We start from the raw sequence: 24,946 nt of genomic DNA, 5'->3' as shown, positions 1-24,946 counted from the left end.
GAGAAGGAAGGGCTGCTTTTACACAATTTGGCCTCTTAGCTAACAGATAGTTTGATATTATAAATGTTAAAATCCCGCTCAGAGAATGCTTTGGCTTTTCTCTGGCCCTCCTGATGCTTCCTTTGGGCTCTCTTAGGAAACAGCCAAGCATGTGAGATGGCCACATGTGCGGTTAGCTTTGGCACTCTCACTCTGCTGCCCTAGGGTGCAACCGAGATGAAGAGTGTCACTGGGGCTAGAAGCTGGTATGCGTGCCGGCCCAGGAACAGAGTCTGGGGAGGCTTTGGCCTGTCCTGCAGGAAGGTGTCCTGGAAAGGTCAGGGTCAGCAGGTGAATAGAGTGAAGACAGCTGCTACCTGCAGCAGATCTGCAGAAGTTACAGTAGTTAACGGGAAAAGGAAAACCGTGGGGAGAGATGGGAAGTGACCAGTGGTACAGCAGGGGATGGGGGTGGAAGTCAGCCAGTCCCTCTCTGTGGCCAGCCTGGGGCTTGGCTACTTGAACTCTTTTTTATTTTGTCACACTTGCTGTGAAGCACTTCTAGAAGTTAAATGTCTCCGGCATTTCAATCTTCTTGAACCTAATAGGATGAGGGGGGCAGTAAAATGAAAATGGCTTAATGTAAGCCACCTAAATTCAGTCAGCAGGTTCAGGTTTAAGTCAGGTTTGCTTTTGTCCTAGTGCTTATGGTTTTCTGATGACTGGAGTATATTTAAGATAATATTCATGCTTTGTGGCCATACTTCTTTAATTCTGAATTTGCCAATCTCTTCTCTCAAAAACTAGATTAAGATGATTAGTCTGGAGGGAACATTCATGTTTACAATCTTGCCTAAAACACAGACCCTCCATGAACCCAGCGTGACCGGCTGGTTCAGCCCCCTGCTGACATAGGGATACTGAGAGGTGGTGAAGAGAGCTGGGTGACTTGTCCAAGGCCATGTGGTTTGAACCATTCTTGTGAACGGAGTACGCATATCTTGTTGCTGTGTTTGAGGCCCTTTGCAGGGGACCTAACCTTTCTCAGGGGCTTCTCCATTTACCCCATTGGACACTGTAACTTGGGGACAGGAGAGATGGAAAGGTGACAAGGCAGAGGTGCCCTGAGTCTAGGCTATGCTGGCTCAGGGAGGAACAGTCCCAGGTGGGACCTTTGGATGGTTCCTAGCCTCGAAGTGGAACTGATTGGTCTTTCTCTCGGTTTCCTCCTGGCACGACTGCCATGTCCCACCTCCAGGCAGTTCACTCAGCTGTTCTGCTGGGTACAGCTCATCGTCACTGTAGCATTTGAGTACGGAGCTTGAATGCCAGCCTCACTGTAGCACTTGACACATACTGAACCCCTCAGTCCTCAGCACCCTGTAAGAGTGATGCTGTTATTACCCTGTGTTACAGGTGGGGAAGCTGAGGCTCTACCACGTATAGAACTGGCCCAAATTCAGATAACCTGGAACGAGAGCCCGGATTTGGGAGTCTGGCTTGAGAGCCAGGGTTTTAGCCGTATATGCTTCTGCCTCCCCTCGGCTCAAGAAACAGGGAGACTCTCCGCACAGTAACCTCGGGTAGAAGGCACTACGTGCTCGGTGCCGGGGGGCAGGGCACACATTCAGGATCCTAGCTGGGGAGGAGAGCCCGTGTTCTGGGCTTGTCTCTCCAGCAGGATTGTATTCAACTCAAAAGACCCCTCTTAAGTGCCCACTTAGAGTTTACCTTAAAAAGGCAGTTGTGTGAGGTGGAGGCAAATTGGTAAAACTATAATACATGCCAGAAGGTGCGATTTGATGTGTCCTTTTTATCCCTGTGTTTTATTGGACACCGAGCTGTCAGCTCCTGATGACTCTGCCTCTGCCCCAGGCTTCAGGACCCAGAGCCACAGCTGGAAGCAATGTGGGGAAGGATGGTAGGGGAAGGTAGTGGTTCTCAAACTTCGCCTTCAAGGAATACTGCCATTTCAGGAGCTAGACCACAAATGGTACTGTGGAAGGTCTTTTTCTGATTTGCAGGGAAAATTGATAGAATTTTCCCAGTCCTAAATCTTGCACACTTTTTTCCCTTGATGGCTGCTATCCCTTGTCCTAGGAATTTAAGCAGATTCCAAGGTGAAAGGACAAGTAGCAAATGGATATTAACTAAGGAGGTCAGCAGCACTGACTCCCTACAGCTTTTGTTCAGTGAACATGTGTGGAATTCTTAAAAATACCTTCTGCTAGTTGATAATTGTTCCTTGTTTGCATGTTAGAACTAAATATATCAAGAATGTTCCAGAAAGTGCTGACTTCCTAAGGCCTTGCCACCTGAACAAGTCGTAAGCGCCCTCGTAGCAACAGGGAGCCATTGACATTTTTTTTGAGGAGGGTCCCGTAACCTAACCTCAGGGAGTAATTTCAGCTGGTGGGAGGAGAGGACGGAAGCGATTGGGAGGCTGTTGCAGGAATCCTCTGGCCTTATGCCCCTGATGGGTTTGGCTGAAAGCTCTTTGGTTACAGAATGGGTCCCTGGAGACTGTGGAAATGGGTCCAGCGCTGTGGGCGAGGCTGGCGGAGAGTGGGGCTCTTCCTCCCGGGACAGCGTGGGAGCCGCGCTGCCGGCCGAGCCTGGGCGTGTCTGTGCGGGGCTGGAGGCCTTGCAGCCCCAACCGTAAGTGCTCTCTGCCATCTTTCTGAAAGGGATGATCAGCTTGGTTGCATTTCACGCTGGTTCTCACAAGGGATTTTTGTTTTGCTCTACATAAAAGTGGGCTTAAAAGGCTGGGAAACCTGAAGAACACTATTGATTACAACAGATGGATTTGGTTAGCTGTTGCTGAGCTAAAGGAGGCTTGACTGATAACCTTGTAAAAAGCCCATATCGGGTGATATACTGCCACAATTTCATAGAGCCCTAGGTTTTAAAAAATGTTTTGGGGGGAGTACAAGTGAAAAGTTGCTGATAACTGTTGGTTTATAAAACATTCTCATGTAAGTTACCCCGTCAGAGATGAGAAGGGTAGGAAAGAGTGAAGAAATCAGGCTCTTAGAAGTGCCCCAGGTCACAAAGCAAATGGTAAAACTAGAACACAAACCGATATTTTTGGCAAATATTATTTATTAAGAATCTACTAGGGGCATTATACAGCCTTCTCTAATACAACGATCCCTAAATGGGTATCATCACCCATACTTTCTGGATGAACAGAAGGGCTGAGAGGTAAGTGACCCACGAGGCGCAGTAAGTGAGATGTGCGGCCTGAACAGGACATCAGGTCTGGAGAACTTGGCCTTTCCACCATACCAGGCTGCCTCCCAGCGTCTCCCAGCTTCTCCAGGACACTCTTCTGGCTGGTATTGCCTCAAAACAGCGAGCTTGTCATTAGAAGCATGGTACAGAGATGGAATTGGGAGTTTATTAGGAGGGAAGCCAGCAGTTACTTTTTGTGGTGCCTGGACGGGTGAGTGGCCAGGTCCCAGTGAGGCTTCACTGCCCTGGGTTTCACCTTTGCCTCCCAGAGCTGGCCATGTGGTTAAAGGCAGGTTTCCTACTGATTTCCAGGGCACCCGCCTCCGGCCTGGAGAGCTGTTCTTCCCAGGATGGGGCTGCATGGGGATCGCTGGGGTCTGGGACTGGAGACACTGAGTGGGCTAGTCACAGGGACACTTGTGCTCTTATCCTGGTTCTGTTACTGCCTCAGGGGCAGCCTGGTCATGCTCTTTCCTTCAGGCTTCATTTTCATCATCTGTGAAACGGCGAACTGAACTTGGTGATCTTTCAAGCTATTTTCAGATTTAACCTGTGAATATGTTGGCAGATCTCAAACAGCTTAGGTAGATGGAAGCAAAAATTATTTTTGAGAGCTTGTTAACACCCACGATGCTCGGCTGAGCCCTTCACATCCATTACCTCTTTCAAGCCTCCCACCCCACGAGGCCAAGCAGTAGTCTCCATTCTCCAGATGAGAAAATAGAAGCCCACAAACCTTAAAACTCTTGCCCACAGATTCACCGCTAGTAAATGGTGACCTTAGGCCAACATCTACTCCCAGCCACATGTCCCGCCCTTTCTGGGACCACAGTGGATGTAGCCAATGAATGCAGCCTGGCTGAGGCAGGCTGAAGGGAGAGGCGCAAGATGAGGCCGCTGAGCCAAGTTCAGAAGGAGCTGCCAAACAACCAATGGAGACACACAGCCCAGGCAGAAGGCCCAGCAAGGACACGGGACAGAAAGCCCGAGAACATGACCAACTCTTGCCCCCAGTCCCTGAGTCCCCATTTAGCCTGACAGTCCTCCCTCCTGAACCACTCTGTTCAGGGGAGCAGGGGTCTCGGTACTAGAATCTGGATCTAGTCTGCACATGGGCTCTGTTTCGCAACATTGAGCAAACCTAGGTTCCAGAACCCCACGCCCCTTCTTTATGCGGCGGAGCCAGAAGTGAGCCTACCTAGTTACGAGGCCTAATTGATGTCGGGGAGGCTCCTAGAGCGCTCGGTGAAAGGTGCCCCGTAAATCTCAGACACTGAAGAATTCTTCCACATTCATCACAGTGTTTAATGTCCTGATTGATCTCCAGGGTAGTCAATCTCATTTGCTGGTTCAGGATGAATAGGCAGTCTGCTCCCCTATGCCGTTGCCTAGGGCTCTGCATAAAATTATGCTAGTGCTGTCTCTTTGGTAGCTTGCAATAAATTTAGCAGCGAATGTTCATTTTATTTGGATAATTGAATTAACCATTCACCAAACTTTTCAGCACTGGAGTGGAAAAAAAAAATCCTCGTTTAGTTTATGTCAGAACAAAGGTTTTCAGCTTATACTGGAGAAGGGAGAGGAAGGCAGGAAAGTTGCCTGCTATCTGGAGAACAGTGTTCTCTTATCTAACTCAGGGTGACTCCGAGGCATCATTTACAGAGGAACCAGTGCGGATATGCGAGCAGGGAGAGCTCGAAGGAGCAGATGGTGCCTTGGCTGGCCACTGGGGCTGGGGCAGGGCCCTCGTCCTCTCAGCACCCACACACCCTCTAACACCCTCCCCACACCACACTCTGCTGCAGCGAACGAAATAACCGAGCATCTCCTGCACGGCCTTCCCCAGAAGTGCTGAGCACGGCCGGCACTGCAACACCCCAGGCATCTATTATTAATAAGGACGGTTTCTGTGTCTCCCTTGAAACATTCTCAAAGGGCTTTCCCATCCATTATGTCATTAGCTATCCCAGCAACCCTCATGGGGCGGGGCAGCCCAGGAGTTATTATTCCTGTTGTACAGGGGGAGGAGGTGGGCCCAAGGATCCGCTTGGAGCCACGTAAATGGAAACGGCTGGGCTGACAATCCAGGCGCCTGGGCTCTGACACACCCTATATGCCTACAGCGCCCGGGGTGAAGGATGGCAGAGGGATCCTGACTTCTCTCCAGCCCCGAGAAGTCCATTCAAAAGCTGGGGTTAACTCTGTCAGCCCCTGGAGTTGTTGGGTGTCCTTGCTGAGCAACTCCACACAAGTACCCTACTGACTAGTTAGTAAGATACTCTCCTTTTAGGAAGGCTTCCTTGGACCTTATGTCATTTGAGGCTCTCCATGGCTCAAAGAGTAGGGCTCCCACTCCGAGTCTTTCTCTTTAGAGAGAGGGAGTTGCACCAGAGAGGAGCACAGATGCAGCTCCAAGACAAGTGCGTCCTGGAGTGAGAAAGGAGGTCCTGAGCTGGGGGTTGTGGATGGAATGAATGCCCACCATGCTGAAGAGAATTCCAGGCCACTAGCCCTCTCTGATCATGCAGATCTGTGAAAAACCCCACAGTTATAGACTTGACCTGAAAGCCCAAGGTGTGGGTTGCAGGTCTTGGCCAGGGCTGGCTGGCTGGGGGCCAGTAGGTCATTCAGGGAGGGCCTTACAGCTCCCCAGTCCTGTGCACACATTGAACCGGTCTGCAGGGCTCCGGCCCAGCTCTGCTGTGAGGTGGCCAGTAGCACTCCTAGCTCTGAACCTTGTCCTTGCTGCCAGATTTGGCATTTCAGGGTGAGACCCTGGCCACAGGATTGGCTCCTCTCCAGCTCCTCCCCAGCTGAGTGGGGAGGCTGGCTTTGCAAGAGGGGCCATGGGCCTCTGCAGACAGAGTGGGTTGGTCCCTCTAGACCGAGGGGACCGTGTGGGCTGATGGATAGATGGCCTGGGGCAAGAGTCCTGATTTCTATCTTTGGTTCTCTTGATGACACCTGCTTTAATTCCAGGAAGCTCATTGAGCATATCCGGCATGGTATGGAACCCAGACGGAGCTGGGTTTGAATCCTGCCACTCGTTTACCACTTAGCTATGTGTCCTTGGCAAGTCATTTAATTAATCATTCTGTGCCTGTTTTCTCTGGAAAGCAGGGGAAATAGCACCACTTTGCAGACTGCAGACTTTATCACAATAAAGAGGGAAGACTGCAAAGAGCACCTGTGACAACAGAAGTGGATACATGGGGGTCATTATTATCCCCCCCGCCTTGTTGGCTTACAGGACACAGTGGCTGTTACCCAAGCTCTCCTCCCTCCCTCTCCACCGACCCCAGCTGCCTACCAACCCTAACTCTGCTCTAAGGCCCCACCTGGGGGCGGGCAGCGAAAGCCAAAGATTTTACTCTCCACCTCCTCCTGCATTCCAGGCCTTGAGGCTCCACCCCACGCCTGTCTCCAGGCAGGCGAGTGTCTTCCGCTGTGTGCAGCCTCTAACACTGTGATTGTGGACTCTGCCCTCCGAGAGCTGGGACCACCTCTTGATCTCTTTGTCCTGCTCTAACTGGCTCATGGGCAGGTCTAACACTGGTACTGCCTGTTGAGCCATGAAGCCAACAGTGAGTGCTCAAGCAGAATTTCACATCACAGCAATTTGTAAATTCCCTAAGAGATCAGCTTTCAAAAGTAGAGCTCTTCTGTAAACCCTATTTCTAGGTGGGAAACTGAGGCAGAGAACCTAGCATCTTACCCCATTGCTCTCCTCCCTGTCCTGTGGTTTTCTCTGGAGAAGTCCAGAGCAGAGGTGAGTGCTGGCTGATGGCCGGGTCTCACTGTGGGTGCAGGGCAGGCTCCCATGCCTGTTAGCGTAGCCAGCCCTAGCCTCAGAGCTGGGGCAACGGGAGCTCAGCAAGCTGGGCCTGGCCGAGGACAGTAGCTGCTTCTAGCCCAGCAGGTGCAGACCACTAATTACAGGCCCCTGTGGCTCCCGCCCTGGAGACCATCAATCATGTAATGCCCTCCACCCATCACGGACAAAAGCCGAGAGTACCACGTTGCTTCCAAAAGCTCTGAACCCTGGCAGCCGTAGCGCTTAGCACACGACCAGGTGAATGTGGGCTCCAGTTTCAGGGCTTCTCCTGTTAGTGTCTGACCTCAGGAAAGTCTCTTAAACCTCTCTGAGCCCCAGGTTCTTCCATCCGTAAAATGGGGCTAGAAATACCTGCCCACAGGATTGCTGGAAGGATTAAAGGAGCCCAAGTGAGTAGAGGTCTTAGAGTGCTCAGTAATGGCAGTTGTAATGACGCCGTTGGTGACTCAGAACGCCTCCGATTTCTCCCCCAACGGCTCGGGTGGACATTGCTCATCTCCCCACAAATCAAGATGTGGCTCTTCGCCTGCATGTGGTAATATCTTACAGTTTAGCTATCTTTCCCAAGAGTCTCTGCCCAAGCCTGTGGCCTTATGCAGGGTTGTGGGGTTCTAATGGGACTCGGGCCTGAGCCCTGCTTTCGAGAACCAAGGGAAGGCAGGCAGAGAAGCAGATGCTGACCAAGCCATGGGATCACTGCACTGTCACAATGTGTCCAAGGGACCACAGAAGCCCCAAGGACACCCTGATGTGAGGGCCTAGTGAGGCAGAGTCACCCAGACAAAGATGGAGGGGACAACGAACAGGTTGGGATGGTAGCCAGAGGGACAGGCAAGCTAAGGGGCTGTGACCCTGCTGAGTTCAGCTGGGGCAACGGAAGCCCTTGAGATTATAATTAAGTCCTCTCTTTGATGTAAATATAAAACAAAACATAGGGGTTACAAACCCAGAATCTCTTGGAGGCTCCCTGGCAAGGGAGACACTGATTGGGCTCATCAGCCTGGGAGGGCCCACTAGTGGGACGTGGAGTCAGAGGCTGCACACAGGCCTCAGCAAGGCTGTGATGGGGTCTAAGGCAGGTGCTCTGGAGGATTCATCACTGCTCTCGAGGGAGGAGGAGGGAGTCAAGGACGCCAATGCCATGCATCTTCATGGCTGGGTGGGTGATGGTGCCCTGGCTGGGAACCCGGAAGGAGGAGCAGACTTTGGGCAAGATACTTCACTCAGCTTTGGACCTGCGGAGTTCGAAGACCCCAGGGAATGGAGTCCTGCCTGGGTCAGGGAGCTGAGTGTGGGAGTTGTCTCAAGGAAGGCAGAATTCGGAGCTCTGTTTTGGTGGGAAGATGAGGGAGGGTAAAAGACCCATGCGGTTGCCTCGTTAGGCAGTGTGAGAGCTTCCCGCCTGGGGTCTACAGCTCCTTCTTTGGAGAAGTCTCAGAGCAGCTGGAGGGGGCTGGGGCCTCCCCGGGTGGCTTTTCTCTAGGCCAGGCCAACCCAAACCTGGAAGAGCCACGCTTCTCTACCCGGGCTAGCGATTGCAAAGGAAACCTCGGCCAACCAGAAGTCTCAGTGCAGTCGGTTTTTATTATTAAAGCCAAGATTGGAAAACGGCTGTCCCCCCACCCCCCGCGACCCTCCCACCCACCTCCTGATTCATCCCATGATGTCCTGTGAAGGTGAAAACTAGATTTGTCTGGAAAAGACTCAGAAATGCTCATGCCAGATGGGAGAATGAGGATGAAGGAGACAGGCTCAGACGGTGGTCTCTGTGTGACTGTGTTGGCTCTGCCCAGGGTTCTGGGAAAAGACGGCTTGGGGGTGGGGCTAGACAGCCCCTGCTCACAGTGCTGTTCCCAGGGGTCCAGGGTGGGAGCCAGGAACGAAGGCAACGGAAGAGGCTGGGCTGGTCCCTGCACTCTACCCTGCTGAAGCTGGGCCACAGGCTGGTTTTTGTAAAAATGGTTTAAAAAGACCCCAGCCACGAGCACCACCCTCCCCCGAGCAGGGCCAGAGGAGACGCCAGCTCTGGGCTTTGAGGTCTGAGGCGTGTGGCCTCCTGGCCTAGTGACAACTCCCTGGAGGCAGGCAGCACCCTGAGGGAGGCCAGGTGGGCTCCTGGGCCCTGCATGGGGCCCCTGGCGGCCTCCCGGACCCTAGGAGAGCATCCAGATAGCTCTCTGCCCTCCTCCCACCCAGCCCACCTGGAGGCTCTAGGCTTCAGGGACCCTGTGCAACTTTTGCTCTTTGGATTCCAAAGATCTGAACTTCTCCTCCAGCATGGGTGCAGCAGGCTGGAAGTGGATGACAGGCTTGATCTGAAAGACTGTGAAGCCCTCCTGATTCTTCTGGTTGAAAAGACTTACCCTGTGCTCCAGCTCAGGGCTGGTGTGGGCCGAGCCCGTGGGGCTGGGCCAGGTGAGAGGGGCTGGGTCCAAGGCCCGCTGGGATGGGCAGGGGTCCTCCGACAGGGAGGACAGCAGGTCCTGGACCGTGGCCTCTGCCATCTGCTGCTGGGGCGGTGGCGGCAGCGGCCTAGGAGAGGGGCTGGGCTCTGAGGACGGCTCCTCGCGGGCGGTGCTGCAGTCTGTGGAGGAGCCCAGCGTCTGGCTGCTGTCGCTCTGGGCCCGGGTGACAGAGCTGCGAGTCGAGCGGGAGGCGCTCTCGGACGTGGCGCCGGCACAGGTGCCATTGCTGCTCAGCTTCAGGGCCACGTCGACCGAGAAGAGGTCGGAGGAGCTATTGGGCTGGTGGACGTCTATGGCCGCTGTGGTGACTACGCACACGGCCGGCTCTGGGACACCACTGTCTGCAAGAAACGAGGGGTGCCGGTCACACTTCAGCCTCTGCCACACCTCTGTGGGCCCTGCTGGGGGCACCTCTGACCCAACTGGCGGCTAGTGAGTGTGCGTGGGCTGGGCTAGGGGCGGCCTGGGTCTGTGGTCCAACTTCCCAAGGTTCACTGCCTGCCCCAGGGAGGATCGGGCTCCGCCCCCCTCTCCTGGGCTTCCTCGGACATGTGACACGCACTGGCCAATCATCTGCGAGGACTGATCCGCGGCAGCTATGCTGTGCTCTGCCTGCAGACGGCAGTGTTCTCGATTAGACGGCAGCTGTTCTGTCCCCACCAGGTGCTGGAGGAAAGATGACAGCCCTGGACCCACGTTGATTTAAACCATGGAGAGGCTGGGGTTATTTGCCACTGCAGCATAACCTAGCTCATCCTAACTCAGAAAGCATGAGGTTCCAGGACTAGGAACCTGGACTTCATGGTCAGGTGGAGTCAAACTTTTAAATGGGGCCAACACGAGAGTGACATGATCAGGGCTGTGTCTTCAGAAGATTGCATCATCCCTGTAGGATGCACTGCAGGGCGACGACAGAGGGCACTCCAGAAGGTCTTTAAGGAAGAAGTACCAATGGGCTGCATACAGTGGGTGCAGTGGAGGCAAGGTCTCTCCCCAAAGTTGTGGGGACACTGCACTGGGGGAGTGGACTGAACTAGAGACGGTGGTCTCTGAGATCAGCAGATTGGAAGAAGCTTTGAAAGAGAGAGACCTCTAGGAGGTGAAATTGTAAAAAGAAAACAACCCACTGCGTTATACATGTCACGCAAGATGTAACATTCTAGCCTCACAAGGGAGTATACAAGGATTCAAGGAGTGTCAAATACAAACTACGAGACTCAAGACATTGGCTAAGGAGAACGGGGTATTCTTTTAAGACTCAACCTGTCCCACAAATGAAAACCACTAGGTTCCCTGCGACTTCTTTCAAGAGCAAGAATGAAACAAATCGAGCAAGGACATGCCCTACACCTGTTACTTCTCAAGCCCAACTCTGCTGTTACCCCACCCCCATCATGATCACACCGTGAGGGTCTCACGGCTTGAGAGGAGCTGAGGTGTCATAGATTTCTAGATTCAGCCCCCTTTCCATATGAGGGTCCCACATGCTGCCGTCATTAGTGATCACAGAGTACTCCAACCTCCACATCCAGAGCCCTGGTGCTGGACTGTGCTGGGAGCTAAAGCGGAAGGTATTAGAACCTTGAACTCTGCCTGCAGTTATGGTTCACAGGCACCAAGGGAGGGGCTCACCGGGCCGAGCTGTCCCCATTCTCAACGTTAGGGGTTGCGTGGGGCCACTCAGAGGGGCCCCGGACACAGACTCACCGCTGCTGGGCCCGTTGTAGTACTGGTTGACGTAGCTGTTCATGTCGTCTCTCACCGCGGCACCTTCGCAGAGAAGGACAGAGAGAGCGGAGTGTGGCGGCATGCAGAGTCCAAGAGCAGGCTGTGGCCAGTATGTGTCCCCTCCCCCCGTACTCCCGCCCCTACCCGTCACCACGACAGGAGCCGTTGTCTCCCAGGAGCTCTCTGCTGCTTCCCAATCCTCAGTGGGGATCCGTCCCAGAGCTGGGCTGGACTGGGCATCAGGGACCCAGGTCCTCATGAAGCATCTGGCTTGATGTAGGACATGGGCAGAGCCTTTTCCTTCTCTGTCCTCAGTTTCCCCATCTCTGACACGAGGAGTATGGAAATAGTTCCTCAGGGCTTTCCCTGCTGGGATGGCCCAAATCTTTGAGTCTACCTGAGGTTCTCAGGGTGCCTGGAAACGCTGTCCTTGAAGTACAAAAGTCTCAAAGCCTTGCTAGCGGCCCCACCCAGCCAGCTTTAGAGGCTGATCATTGATGACGGCCCGCTGGCTCATCCGTCAGAGGACCCAGTCTCCCCCACAGTATGGGGATGGACCGGGGGCTGCACTTCTCCCCCACCTACGCAGTTCCTAGCACGCAGTGAGCGCTCACTACACAGTTATTGCATGAATAATGCGTGACAAGGTGGAAAGCTGTCCAAGGAGATAACATGGGAACATGGGTCTCAAGGAAATGCTGGTTCATCGTCTTGATAGGAGTAAAGAAGAACGGGAGAGAGGAGAGGTGAGAAATTCAGAGTGGCCTGAGAATGGGAGGAAAAGCAGATGACTGGAGACCCCAAAAGCCATCCCAAGGAGCTTGGCCTTGTTCCAAGGGCAGTGAAGAACCACAGGAAAGTTTGAACATGGTCAGGTGTGACTCACTCCCAAGGTTGTGGGAGTCCAGAAGGTGCCAGACTTTAGGCAGGAAGAGCAGAAACAATGCCCAGGTGAGGCTGACAGGTACTAAGGTGGTCATGCGTGGTGATGCCTGATGGGACGGGTGGGAGGGATCAGGGTCAAGTGATAATTAGGAGGGACCTGGCAGGGTTTGGAGGGTGACAAGATGAGGACCCTTGACTCAGTTGACTCAACTTGTCAGACTGAACTCAGGGGTTGCTCCTTTAGCAACTGTGGTCTCCCCTGGGTCCTAGTGTCCTAAAAAGGTACCAGAATCAGACCTGATTTCAAACCTCAATCCCACCACATTTTAGCTAAACGGTCCTCTCTAAGCCTCTGTTCCCTTATCCATTAAGGAGATTAAAGGAGCTAACAAATGTTGGATTTCTCCAGTGGGGTCCGGCACACAGAAGGCCTTCAACACACCGGAGTCTAGTCCTTCCTCTCCTACGGAAGTCTGAGGGAGTCCACGCCCCTGGGCGCTTCTCCCAGGAGCGGTGGTCTATGGATGAACGGACCTGACGCTCTCTGCGGCCGCTCCCCGGGCACGCCTGAAATCACCACGGAAGCCAGTCGGTGCGGACACTGGGAGGCTGCGTGCCAGCACATACAGCCCTGGCTCCTAAAAGCTTTTTTTGGCCTCTTTTGATCTTTAAATGCCTGCGGTGAGAGGTGTGCTTTGCATTAATGCCTGACTTGAGGGAGGGGCCCCAGGCTGGCTCTAGGCCCTGGTCCAGGATCAGCCAGCAAGGCTCCCTCAGAATCGCACAGCAATACAATTCTCCACGGCTCTGCATAATTTATGTGGTACATGCTGTCTGGCCCTGCAGGTCACCCTGGGAAGTGGGTAGAGGCTGGTGTGGCTGCTCCTGGCCAGCAGTGAGAGGAGGGGCTGGCACCAGGCCTCTTGGGCCAGATGGGAGGTTCTGGTCACTTCCCTTGGGATTATCCTTTGGCCTTGGCTGCGGGGGCCTTGTGACATGGGCAGAACTATGAACTCAGCTAAAGTATCCACAGACTCATGAGAATTCATCCCAAGGGAGTTACTCACAGAAGGTCGCCTGGGGTGAAGAAGAAAAACCCAGACCTTAGAAAACTGGACAGCTACATGCCAAAATAAAGAAACTGGACCACCTTCTTACACCATACTCAAAAATAAACTCAAAATGGATGAAACACCTAAATATGAGACCTGAAACTATAAACTCCTAGAAGATAGCACAGGCAGTAATCTCTCTGACATCGGCTGTAGCGATGTTTTTCTAGAAATGTCTCCTAAGGCAAGGAAAACAAAGGAAAAAAATTATTGGGACTGGACCAAACTAAAAAGTGTCTGCACAGCAAAGGAAACGATCAACAAAATGAAAAGGCAACCTACTGAATGGAAAAAGATATTTGCAAATTATTTTTGATACAGGGCTAACATCCAAAATATATAAAAAACTTATACCACTCAACAGCAAAAAACACCAAAACACCATTAAAACATGGGCAGTAGACTTGAACAGACATTTTTCAAAGAAGACGTCCAGACGGCCAACAGACACATGGAAAGATGCTCCACATCCCTCCTCGTCACGGAAACGCAAATCAAAACGGCCAACGAGATAGCACCTCACACACGTCAGAACGGCTAAAATCAACAACACAAGAAACAACAGGTGTTGGCAAGAATGTGGAGAAAAAGGAACCCTCGTGCACTGTTGGTGGGAATGCAACCTGGTGCAGCCACTCTGGAAAACAGTGTGGAGGTTCCTCAAAAAGTTAAAAATAGAGCTACCTTACAATTTCACCACTGGGTATTTACCCAGAGAAAATGAAAACAGTAATTGGAAAAGATACATGCACCCGTATGTTTATAGCAGCATTATTTACAACAGCCAAGATATGGAAGCAACCTGAGTGTCCAGCAACAGATGAATGGATAAAGATGTGGTACACACACACACACACACACACACACACACACACACACTGGAATACTGGTCATAAAAAAGGATGAGATCATGCCATTTGACGCAACATGGATGGACCTAGAGGGTATTACGCTAAGTCAGAGAAAGACAAATGCCATATCACTTCACTTACATGTGGAATCTAGAAAACAAAGGAATAAACAAACAAAAAGCAGAAACAGACTCATACATACAGAGATGGGAGGAGGTGGGGGATGGGCAAAACGGGCAAAGGGGAGTGGGAGCTGCGGGCTTCTGGTCATGGAATAAGTCACAGGAATAAAGGGTACAAGCGTGGGGAATGCAGTCGATAATATTGTGATAGTGTGGTGTGGTGACAGATGGTAGCCACATGTGTGAGCACAGCATAACATACAAACTTGTAAAATCGCTGTTGTACACCTCAAACTAATGTAATATTGTGTGTCAACTGTACTTCAATTAAAAAAAATTTATAAAAAGGGACACTGCGAATCTTATTTAAAAAACAAAAACAAAAAACCCCAGATCCTAGTTCTTGTCCTGTGCGTGCTGCTGCCATGAGAGCTTGAGCAGGTCACATCCCCTTCCTGGGCCTCAATTTCTTCATCTGTACCACCAGGGGCCAGTGAGGCTCTTGCCGATCCTGATGTGGCTGGGCTGGCGGGCTCCCAACACGGCGGCCAGCTCTGAAGCTCCAAGAGGGGAGAGAGCAGTGTGGGGGGCTCTCCACCATGGCCTGCATAGCTGGGGAAGGGAGCGCCCGCCTCTCTGCTGAGCAGCTCAGATAACCAGCTGTGGGCAGCTTCCTGTTCGCCCGTGCTCAGTAGGGTTGCAGTGTGCCCCACCCCGTGCCCGGTACCGAGGCCAGGACTCCCTGCCTCCAAGGAGCACGGTCAGGGCCTCCCCAGGGTGTCATACCTTGGTCAAACAGCCAATCTCCGTTTAATCCAGTCTTGCAGACCGTGGTCCTGTCTTCACAGGTACCAGGGCTAAGCCCATTGCTCTTCACCATCTATGTGACAGATCTTCTGACACTGAGAAAGCCCTCCTGAGAAGTCTCTTCTGGAAAACCACTGTCCGTTTCCCACCCCTCCCCAGTTTTCCAGCCTCCACTCTGAAGGCCTCCCTGTGGGCTACAGACGTGACCAAAATGGGTGGAGGAGGGGAAGGGAGGCAGCTGGCATTCACGGAGACTTCAAAGCACCACACCTTGGGTTCGGCACACGCCATGCTTCTTTAATCCTCACTACTGCCCTGCGAGGCTGGGATGACTCAGGGGCCTGGTCCTTCCAAGATCTGGAGATCACTTCCCTCATACAGCCCAAGACCTTCCCGGTGGGTACAGCAACCGCCCTGCTCCGCTGACTCACGAGCCACCCAGGGCTTCCGTGCAGCGGCGGGGCAGGCCAAGCTCTTACCACACTTGGCTGTGTCACCCCCACGGAGGACTCTGTGTTCCTCATCCCAGGCAAACGTCAGCTTGCTGGTTTCAGTAGAGATGGCAGCATGCTGGGGAGCACTCTTAATCTTGGTTCAGGTCAGGGAACAGATCTTCCTCCTCTCTTGGTGTTGACGGAAGATGCCACATCTTCATCCGTGCCGTTGGAAAAACCACCTAGGCTAGGTGGACTGCAGCCCCATGTCTCTCCTGAACTTTCGGCTGACCTGGCCAACAGGACAACTTCTCCTGCAGGACTTCCAACCACCTCTGATACAACATGTCCACAACAGAACTCGGTTTCTCCCTCCACCTCTGAATGGTTTCCTTGCCCACCCAGGCTGGGACCCTGGTCACTTCGCGGTGCTTTCTCTTTCCTTACCAACAACCCAACTCCTACCAAGCCTGTGACTAGTCAAGGGACCCCTGATGCCTCTGCTATGGTCCAGTGATCCAGACATAGATCAGACCTCATGCTTACCCCCTTGGACTCTTGTCACGCCTGTGGGTTTAATGAGCAGGACTGCTAGCTCCGTGGGTACGTGTGACACCAAACCTAGGTCCCACCCAGATGGCCACTGGGGGTCTGTCCAGTCTGCATTTGCTCCCTCTACTAAAAACCCTGGACCCACACAGGGGCCTCAGAATGAGCTTTAAGACACAAATCTGAGGGACTCCTGGGGGGCTCAGTTGGTTAAGCGTCTGGCTTCAGCTCAGGTCATGATCCCAGGGTCCCTTCTCTCCCTCTGCCTGTCGCTCACCTTGCTTGTGCTTTCTCTCTCTGACAAATAAATAAATAAAATCTTAAAAAAAAAAAAAAAAGCAGACAAATCTGAAAGCAAGGCCTGCCCAGACTCCTCTAGCAATGCTGACGCTGGCCCTCCCTCCCCGCTCTCTACCTCAGGCAGGCCCTCTTCTCCAGAACAGACCACTTGGGCTGCGGTCGTCTCCACCCACACAGGGGCCGAGAGCCTCTGAGGGCAGGGGCCACATTTTACTCAGCATCTCCCTTGCGCTTAGCACAGGGCTTGGCTTATGCCAGCCTCCACGGAATAGTGCTGACTGGACAGATGACTGTGTCTGGGTCAGAGGCACCATGCGCCTCACCCTCTGCGAGGCTCTGTCATCCTTCGGCACAAAGCCTCACTCCTGGTCACTGGTACCTGCCTGGACACTAGTGACTGTTGGGTGCCTGGGAGCCTGGGGGAAAGCAGGGGAGGCAGGCACAGAGGAACAGGCCACCATGTAGCCTCCACAGGGGTCTGTCCACTTTCCACCTAAGAATAATCGCTGCCCCAGGGTTTGTCTTCATTCAGCCCCAAGGTGCCCTGGGACCATGAAGGAACCGCCCCACACTGAGGACTGAGCTCAGGACAGACACAAGCTGCAGGACAAAGTGGCCGCCTCATGGTCTCAGGCAGATCCCTAGGCACTGTGAGCCTCAGCTTCCTCCCAGGTGAAGTGGGGAGAAGAAACACCCACATGCTGGTGAGCTGTAAGATCTACTGAGATAATGAATGTCAAGTCTAGCAGGGCTTTCCCTCAGCTCTCTGAATCCCCAGCCCCCGGTGCTCCCTCCCGACCCCAAAGTCTGGAGTCTTCTGTGGCAGCTGCTGCAGCTGCTCTTGGCTGCCTGGCGCCTTTCCTCCTGGGCTGAAAGCATTCTGCAAATGCATCCCGACTAATCCACCCCGAGCCCTTCCAGTACTGTTCATGGCAACGCTCCTTGTGTGTGTTTGCCTCTTGGGCAGAGCCCCAACCTGCCTGGCAAGGCAGAGGTTGAGAGAAAGGGTGTGAGTCAGCTGTGGCTCCTGGAGGGGGTGAGGAGCCCTGCTGTGGGGTGGGGGTGCCAGGACCCCACATCCTGCCCAGACACAGGCCCCAGTGCCCAGAGGGAAGAAAGTCCTGATTCTTGGTTCGGGGCTCTTGCTCCCTAACTCCTATTTGTTCCTCCATGAGTTGGCAGCCCTCATAGAAGGAGGGCGCCTGCTGTGTGCCATGCATGAGAGCGGCGCCCATGACTGAAAGCCCCATCTTTCCCAGAGAAGATATGCTTCTGCTACTAATCTTATTTTGGAAAAACCGGGGCTCAGAGACAGGACCAGCATCGTAATTGTGGGGTCCCTTGTTCAAAACACATGAAGGTCCAGAAATAAACCCATGCATATATGGTCAAACAATTTATGACAAAGGAGCCAAGAATATATAATTGGGAAAGGACAGTCTCTTCAATAATGGTGTCGGGGAAACTGGACAGCCACATGCAAAAGAATGAAACTGGACCAGTATGTTACATCATACACAAAAATTAACTCAAAACGGGATTAAAGACCTAACTGTGAGACTTGAAACCATAAGAAAACACAGGTAGTCACCATCTTGACATCGGTCTTGGCAGCGATTTTTTGGATTTGACACCAAAAGCAAAGGCAATAAAAGTAAAAATAAACAAGTGGGGACTACATCAAACTAAAAAGCTTCCGCACAGCAAAGGAAACCGTCAACAAAATGAAAAAGCAACCTACTGAATGGCAGAAGATATTTGCAAATCATATTATAAGGGGCTAATATCCACGATGTATAAAGAACTTATACAGCTCAAGAGCCAAAAGGACCAAACCAATTAAAAAATGGGCAAAGGATCTGAATAGACATTTTTTTCACAGAAGACATACAGATGGCCAACAGACACATGAAAAAATGCTCCACCATCACTCATCATCAGGGAAATGCAAATGAAACCTCAATGGGGTATCACCTCACACCTGTCAGAATGGTTAAAATCAAAAACATAAGAAACAACAAGTGTTGGTGAAGATGTGGAGAAAAGAAACACTCATGCCCTGCTGGTGGAATGCAAATTGCTGCAACCACTATGGAAAACAGTATGGCAGTTCCTCAAAAAATTAAAAAAAGAACTTCCATAGATTTCCACTTTGGGGTATTTATCCAAAGTAAATAAAAACACTAACTTGAGAAGAGGCACCCCCACATTCATTACAGCGTTATTCATAGTAGCCAATACATGGCAACAATGTGAGTGTCCACTGGTGGATGGATGAAGATGTGGTATATATGTGTATACACACACACACACACACACACACAGAAGAATATTATCCAGCCATAAAAAAAGAAAGCAATCCCGCCATTTGCAACATGGATGGCCCCGGAGGGCATGACGCTAAGTGAAATAAGTCAGGCAGAGAAAGACAAATACTGTATGAGCTCACCTATGTGGAATCTAAAAACAAAACAAAAACAAGAAACTCAAAGCTCACAGATACAGGGAACATACTGGTAGTTGCTAGAGGTGGGGGTTGGGAGAAATGGGTGAAGGGAATCAAAAGGTACAAATTTTGTTATAAAATAAGTTGTGGAGATATGATGTATTGCATGGTGATTATAGTTAATAGCAACATACTGCATATTTGGAAGTTGCTAAATCTCATCACAAGAAAAACATTTTGTAACTATATATAGTGAGAGATGTTAACTAGATTTATTATGATCATGTTGCAATATATATATAAATATCGGATCATTACATAGTACACCTGAAAGTAATATGTCATATGTCAATTACATGTCAGTTTAAAAAAAAAAAAGCACTAAGAATTTCAAGAGGGTGACAGCAGAGCCATGAACCAAGTTCAAGGCCCTGTGTGACCAGCGGGGTTACCCAGCCATGGAGCCAGTCCTGCTCAGAGAGCTGCAGTCACTTGTTCGAGGCTGAGCTGAGATTCAACCCCAGCCCTGAGTTTTCCACTCGCGTCCCTTCCTCAGTATCACCGGACCCCTCTGCCCATCAGCTGCCTCGCTACTTCGTGTGAGGACCTCCCAGGTCTAGCTCTACAGCTCTGGAGCTTCTCCGGATCCTCAGTGCCCCCCAGTAATATTCCACTCTGTGTATATGCCCCATCTTCTTCACCCGTCCGCCACTGGACACTCATGTTGTTGCCATGTATTGGCTACTATGAATAACGCTGTAATGAATGTGGGGTGCCTCTTCTCAAGTTAGTGTTTTTGTTTACTTTGGGTAAATACCCCAAAGGGGAATTCTATGGAAGTTCTATTTTTAATTTTTTTGAGGAACTTGAGGAGGCCAGCGGTGGCAGAAACCCCAAATGGTCTCTGCGGCACATGGGACTCTCCCCGCTAAGGGTCCACGCCGGTGCCAACTCTGCTTGGCAGGGGTAAGCCCAGACCGGCCGGCCGGGGGCACCCCTGGGGGAGCATTCTGTGAGCGCTGGTGCAGCACAGATGGACGCCGGGGTTTGCTGTGATATACGGTGAGTACTGTGGCACTCCCCCCGGTGGCTGTAATTCATAAATTATGGGCAAGTTTCAAGACTAATAAATTTGGGAGGGAAGTATTAATGACTACACAGGGGGCACCGTGAACTTGGCAGGCCCCAAAGCCTGGAACTTTGCAGCCTGGGTTTTAAAAATGATTTGTGCCAGAGCAAGTCTAAACAGAAGCTGGTCGGCGCTCCTCTGGCTGTGACCTGCTGGCGACTGTTGAACCGCAGGAACCCCTCCGCCCTCCCGCCCTTTGGGGCTGCCCTCCCGTGGCGAGCAAGGCCCCCTCCCAAGGTTCCTGTCACTTCTTGCTCATTTCTGCAGGTTAACGCCCGGACTGCCTGTGCACTGTTGCAACATCGTGGGGTTCCCAGCCCTCACTGGCCTGAAGGTCGTCATGAACAGCAAATGCTGCCCTTTCTCCATCTCCAGAGTGGCCCAGAGTACCCCTAGCTTGTCTGGCCATAATTTCTAATATCACGGAAATCCCTCCCTGGACACAGCTCCTGGTCAAAGAGAAATCAGCTGGGGGATGCCCTGTCTCCCTGGCCCACTGGAGGCTGTGAATCACGCATGCCACTTGCTAGCCCCCCTCACCCGAACCCCCCGCTTCTGCCCTCTGCCTCAGAGGTGCTGGCTTTGCTATTGATGGCTCTGGAGGCTGACGGTGAGGCAGCTAAGAGGCGCATGGGGGAAGGTACTGGCAGGCTGCACGGAAGGTACTGGCAGGTGTGCATCTGGGGGGGGCGAGGTAGGGGTGTCACAGGAGAGATAAAGGAGGGCAGAGTGGGGGTCCAGGACTAGACGGGAGGGGCATTTGCAGCTGCTTCCAGAGGTGCACGTTTGGCATCTCTATGGGCCTGAGTGCCTTGATCAGACACCGCCCCAGTGTCCAGGAGGGTAGGCACAGCCCCCTTGACATCCTGGCTGGTGACGCACAGCGGGTCATATTTACCCTGAGTGGGCTTCAAGTGTGACCCAGCGTTTTCCCTTCTTACTCTGCCTCCCTCCTTTCCCTCCTGGAAGTTGCTCACTATGGGGAGAGCAGACAGAGGGAGCGGAGAGGCAGGGACTCTAGAACGTGTGGGATTATTTTAAAGGCTTAGTTTGTTTGCAGACTCACCAAACCCAGATCTTGACTCCCTGTGGCCCCAAATGGGGCATCAGGTGTCAAGGGTCTGGAGGTCACTGGCTGAGGGACAGTAATAATGACCATGCTGTTATCTTAAGAGCTAAGGATCCTGAGGAGAAAGGTGCTACAGAGTGTGGGCTGTTCTGGAAATGCTCACCTGAGCTCAGATGTTTACAGGTGAGCACATACGAAGAGAGAACAGAACCAGCAGGCCCAGCCCCAGGCGAGCTGTAGCCTCCAGACGACCGTGAGCGACACGGAGCCCCCACCACTGAGGGCAGAGCAAGCAGCAGCCCTCAGTGGCTCTTCCGGCTCCTCCGGCTCCCTCTGCCTTATCAGGGTGGAAGATCCTGGGAGGAGCTGGAGACTGTGACGCTGTCCCTCCCGCCCTTGGGAAGTAAGACAAGCCGGCAAGAGCTGCTGATTTCTGGAGAGCTTTCAAAAAAAATATTCTTACGCTATATTCTTATATTCTGGATTCCACAAACACCGGCCTGGGGAGCTGAAAGTCAAGATGGGTTTCTGGAGTGGACTGCTGCCACACGGCCCCTGAGCTCAGAGGGTTGTAGGGACCCACAGGAGAACAAGTGGTATCCGCAAGGCTTGTTTTGTTCTTTGATCACTTATGGGGTTGCAGATGACATTTCATGCAACAGGTCTAGGGTGAGCCTGCGAAGGGTTAGGCTGGGGTGGGCCCCGGAGATAAACAAGTCTCAGGGGACACACATGTAAACCACGGCCCCACAGCACGACTGATCGGGGGCTAGCAGGAGTTTCTGTCAGATCCAAAGAGGAGAGAGTGGTGGCTGGGAGCTCACTCGGAGATGGGTTTTAAGAAGGAAGAGAAGTGTGGCGGGCACGCCTGGCCCGCTGATGCACAGCATGCGGAAAAGCTCCAAGACTTACAGCTGCCCAGAACACTCACAGAACTAGAAGATGCTTCACTCACCTAAGTGAAGGTGAAGAGAGTGGGAGGAGGTGATGCTGGGGAAGCGAGAGCATGAGGGTCTATATGCCATCTGCTCTAGGGTGAATTGTTGTGTCTCCCCCAAATGTATCTGTTGCCCTAACCCCCAGTACCTCAGAATGGAATCTCATTTGGCAATGAGGTTGTACAAGTCATTGGTTAAGGTAGGATCATACTGGAGTAGGGCGGGCCCCTAACCCAGTATGCCTGGGGTCTTTATAAAAAAGGAAATGTGAACACAGACACACAGGGAGAATGCCAGGTGGAGAGGGAGCCAGGCAATGCCAAGCATTATGAGCAAACCACCAGAAGCTAGTAGAGAGGTCCTCACCGCCCTCAGGAAGAGCCATCCCTGCCAAGACCTTGAGCTCAGACTTCCAGCCTCCAGAGCTGAGCCCGTAAACTGATGTCTAAGCCCCCGCTGGTGGTGCTTTGTTGCGGCAGCCCTAGCAGCCACAGCCAAGGTGTTAAGGGGGAGGAATCCAACAAGACACAGCCCAACGCAGATAGGTGTAAAGTGCTGCACGGTTGGGGGGCGGGGCAAAAAGCCACTGCCTAGGGCTGGGCCGCAGGGGGCCCATGTGGGGAACATGTGGGCCTGGGTCAGCGGGAGCTCAGGCTGGGCAGCCACCACAAGACTCAGGAGCCTTCTAGCAACACCTAAGGGGTCTTGGGTTCAGAATAAAAAAGCAGGGGTGGCCCCTTAGCACTCCACCCTGGTCTTGCAGCTCCCCAAGAATGGTGTTTTATTCTGGATGTCACTCCAAGAGGAACCAACACGTTGGAATGTTCAAGGAGGGACACCACAGCGAGAACCTGGAGAGCTTCTCCCCGAGGACTAGTGTGGAAGCGCGGTGACAGGCCCTGGAGGAGAGAACACTTAGAGGCCAGTCTCCAAAGGGCGTCTTAGTATAACATTGAATGTCAAATATACTTCAATAAAAAAATAAAATGAAAGGATGCCTCAGCCGGGAGGCTACCACACCAATACATAAAACTGCAGCCAAGTACCTGGGGGCAGACTTCAGCTCAGTCTGAAAAATTTCTTTCTTTCTTTCTTTCTTTCTTTCTTTCTTTCTTTCTTTCTTTCTTTCTTTCTTTCTTTTCTTTCTTTCTTTCAACATTTTATTTACGAGAGAGAGCATGCGCGCACACATTAATAGCAGGGAGGGACAGAGAGAGAGAGAGAGAGAGGGAGAAGCAGACTCCCCGCTGAGCAGGGAGCCCGATGCGGGACTCGATCCTAGGACCCTGAGCCAAAGGCAGACGTTTAATTGACCGAGCCACCAGGCGCCCCTGAAGAATTACTTTCTAATAGGGAGAGCCATTTGAAGTTAGGTTGGTGTGGGCTTCCCTGGGGGGTAAGCTGAGGCCGGCAAGAGTTTCAGATGGGATTAGATGGGATCAGTTGAACTCAGAGAAGGACCTCCCAGCCCCCAAATTCTACAATTCTGAGACCTGAAGTTTTCTCAGAAGATCGTAATAGCAATCACCCCACTCCACAAAAGCTGTTCACAGTGCCTTACTCCAGAGCTTTCTCACATCCATCAGCTCCTCGTACTGCCTTAGAAGCAGACAGAATTGGACTTGTGAGACCGCTTTATAGAAGGGAACACTAAGCCTCAAGTCATAGAGCGGGGGAGTAGCAGAGTCCGGGGCTCTGGCCTCCTGCCTCCCAACTGCCCAGCCCTGCCTGGATGTCCTCACAAGGGGAACATGGCACAGCAAGGTGAAGTGGGCCCTCGATCAAGCTGGGGTTTAAGGTCCCACAGCCTGGGTTCCAAGCCCAGCACCACCATTTCCAATGTGTGACCCTGTGAAATTCTCTTGAGCTTTTTGGCTCTGAGTTTCCTGCTCCACAGGAGACAAAGGAGGTGTGAGGATTAAACCAGGTCACACTGTGAAAACTTCCCTTGGAGGGGTTGATAAACTTTAGTTCCCTTACCTTTAGGTAGAGTAACGATGAATTATTCTGGATTGTTAGGGGAGGTCGATATTTTAAAAAATTTCTTGGTCAAGTGAAATAACCCCTTACCCATCATTTTAGTGATAACATTTTCAGGTGGAAGGTAGGACAGGAAGGACTCGGACATGAACAAGAAAGGTGCCTGGCGGGGGGGGGCGGCTCCCAGGATCCCCTTGGGACCCTAATGTGGGGGCAGATCCCCCGCCTGGCTCCTGATCCTCCTGAGCTGAGGGGGATCCCTGGCCTGAGCCCATTAGAACACAGCCTACCGAAATCCTGTGAAGGCCCAAACCTGACAGAGCTGAGTCACCAAGTGAGAGTGTTTTCTCCCCATCACAAAACAATACCCCCTGACATTTGCGGGACTGTTCTGCAGCTCCAGGGCCACTTGCACCCACTTCCCTGAGCCTTCCAACAACCCTGTGAGGAAGGCTCCGCGTTGTTCCCATTTGTTTGCTAGCAAAACCAAGGCTCCGAGGGTTAAGTCCCCCGTCCAAAGTGACACCGCTGGCCTTCTATACAGTACTCTGCCCTGGGTTATGCCCTGTGCTCCCATCTCCACGACTTCACGGGCCTATCAATTTGCTACCAGCGCCACGACTTGGGTTCTGGGCTGTACTGGCCCTAGGCCTGGACTTGGAGGGGTGGGCAGTCCAGTAGAGTCTCAGGTCTCTGGCTGGAAGCCTAGCTCTGCCATTTATTAGTGATGCGCCTTTGTACGACTTTTATTTCATCTGTAAAATAGTAAAGTCATACTTCCTGTTGCCGGGGAGATAACGTATGCAAAGCGCCCGCGGCCCACAGGCATGAAATGGGTACACGTCACTAGGATCATTTCCAGGCTGAGTCAAGGCATCTTGGCTAAACGCTTGCTCCCAGGCTCAGAAAGGTCGCCGTGGGTCCCGGATCTGAGCCCCGTCCCAGTCCCGCTGGGAGCCGCGCCCGCTGGCGGGCAGCAGGACGCAGAGCCCTGGGTGGGGGCGGGGCGGGCCGCGGGCGGGCTCACCTGGCGAGGGCTGCAGCTCCTCCACGACGCTCTCGGCGGCGGTCTCCTCGGCC

At 52.5% G+C, this 24,946-nt stretch overlaps 1 protein-coding gene across 1 annotated transcript in view; it reads right to left on the bottom strand.

Annotated features, from left to right (window-relative positions):
- Positions 1-8,704: 8,704 nt before the first annotated feature.
- TMEM266 (transmembrane protein 266) overlaps positions 8,705-24,946 on the bottom strand; it is a 119,049-nt gene continuing 102,807 nt past the window's right edge. Inside the window, exons 9-11 of the mRNA XM_034668911.1 lie at positions 24,894-24,939; positions 11,224-11,286; positions 8,705-9,857 (exon numbers count right to left, since the gene is read on the bottom strand). Of these exons, the coding sequence (XP_034524802.1) occupies positions 9,262-9,857; positions 11,224-11,286; positions 24,894-24,939 (705 nt within the window). The 3' untranslated portion in view covers positions 8,705-9,261. The remainder of the gene's footprint in view (positions 9,858-11,223; positions 11,287-24,893; positions 24,940-24,946) is intronic.

The sequence above is a fragment of the Ailuropoda melanoleuca genome, chromosome 9 (assembly GCF_002007445.2).
Source record: "Ailuropoda melanoleuca isolate Jingjing chromosome 9, ASM200744v2, whole genome shotgun sequence".
NCBI lineage: Eukaryota > Metazoa > Chordata > Mammalia > Carnivora > Ursidae > Ailuropoda > Ailuropoda melanoleuca.
This window is presented reverse-complemented; position numbering and strand designations above follow the sequence as displayed.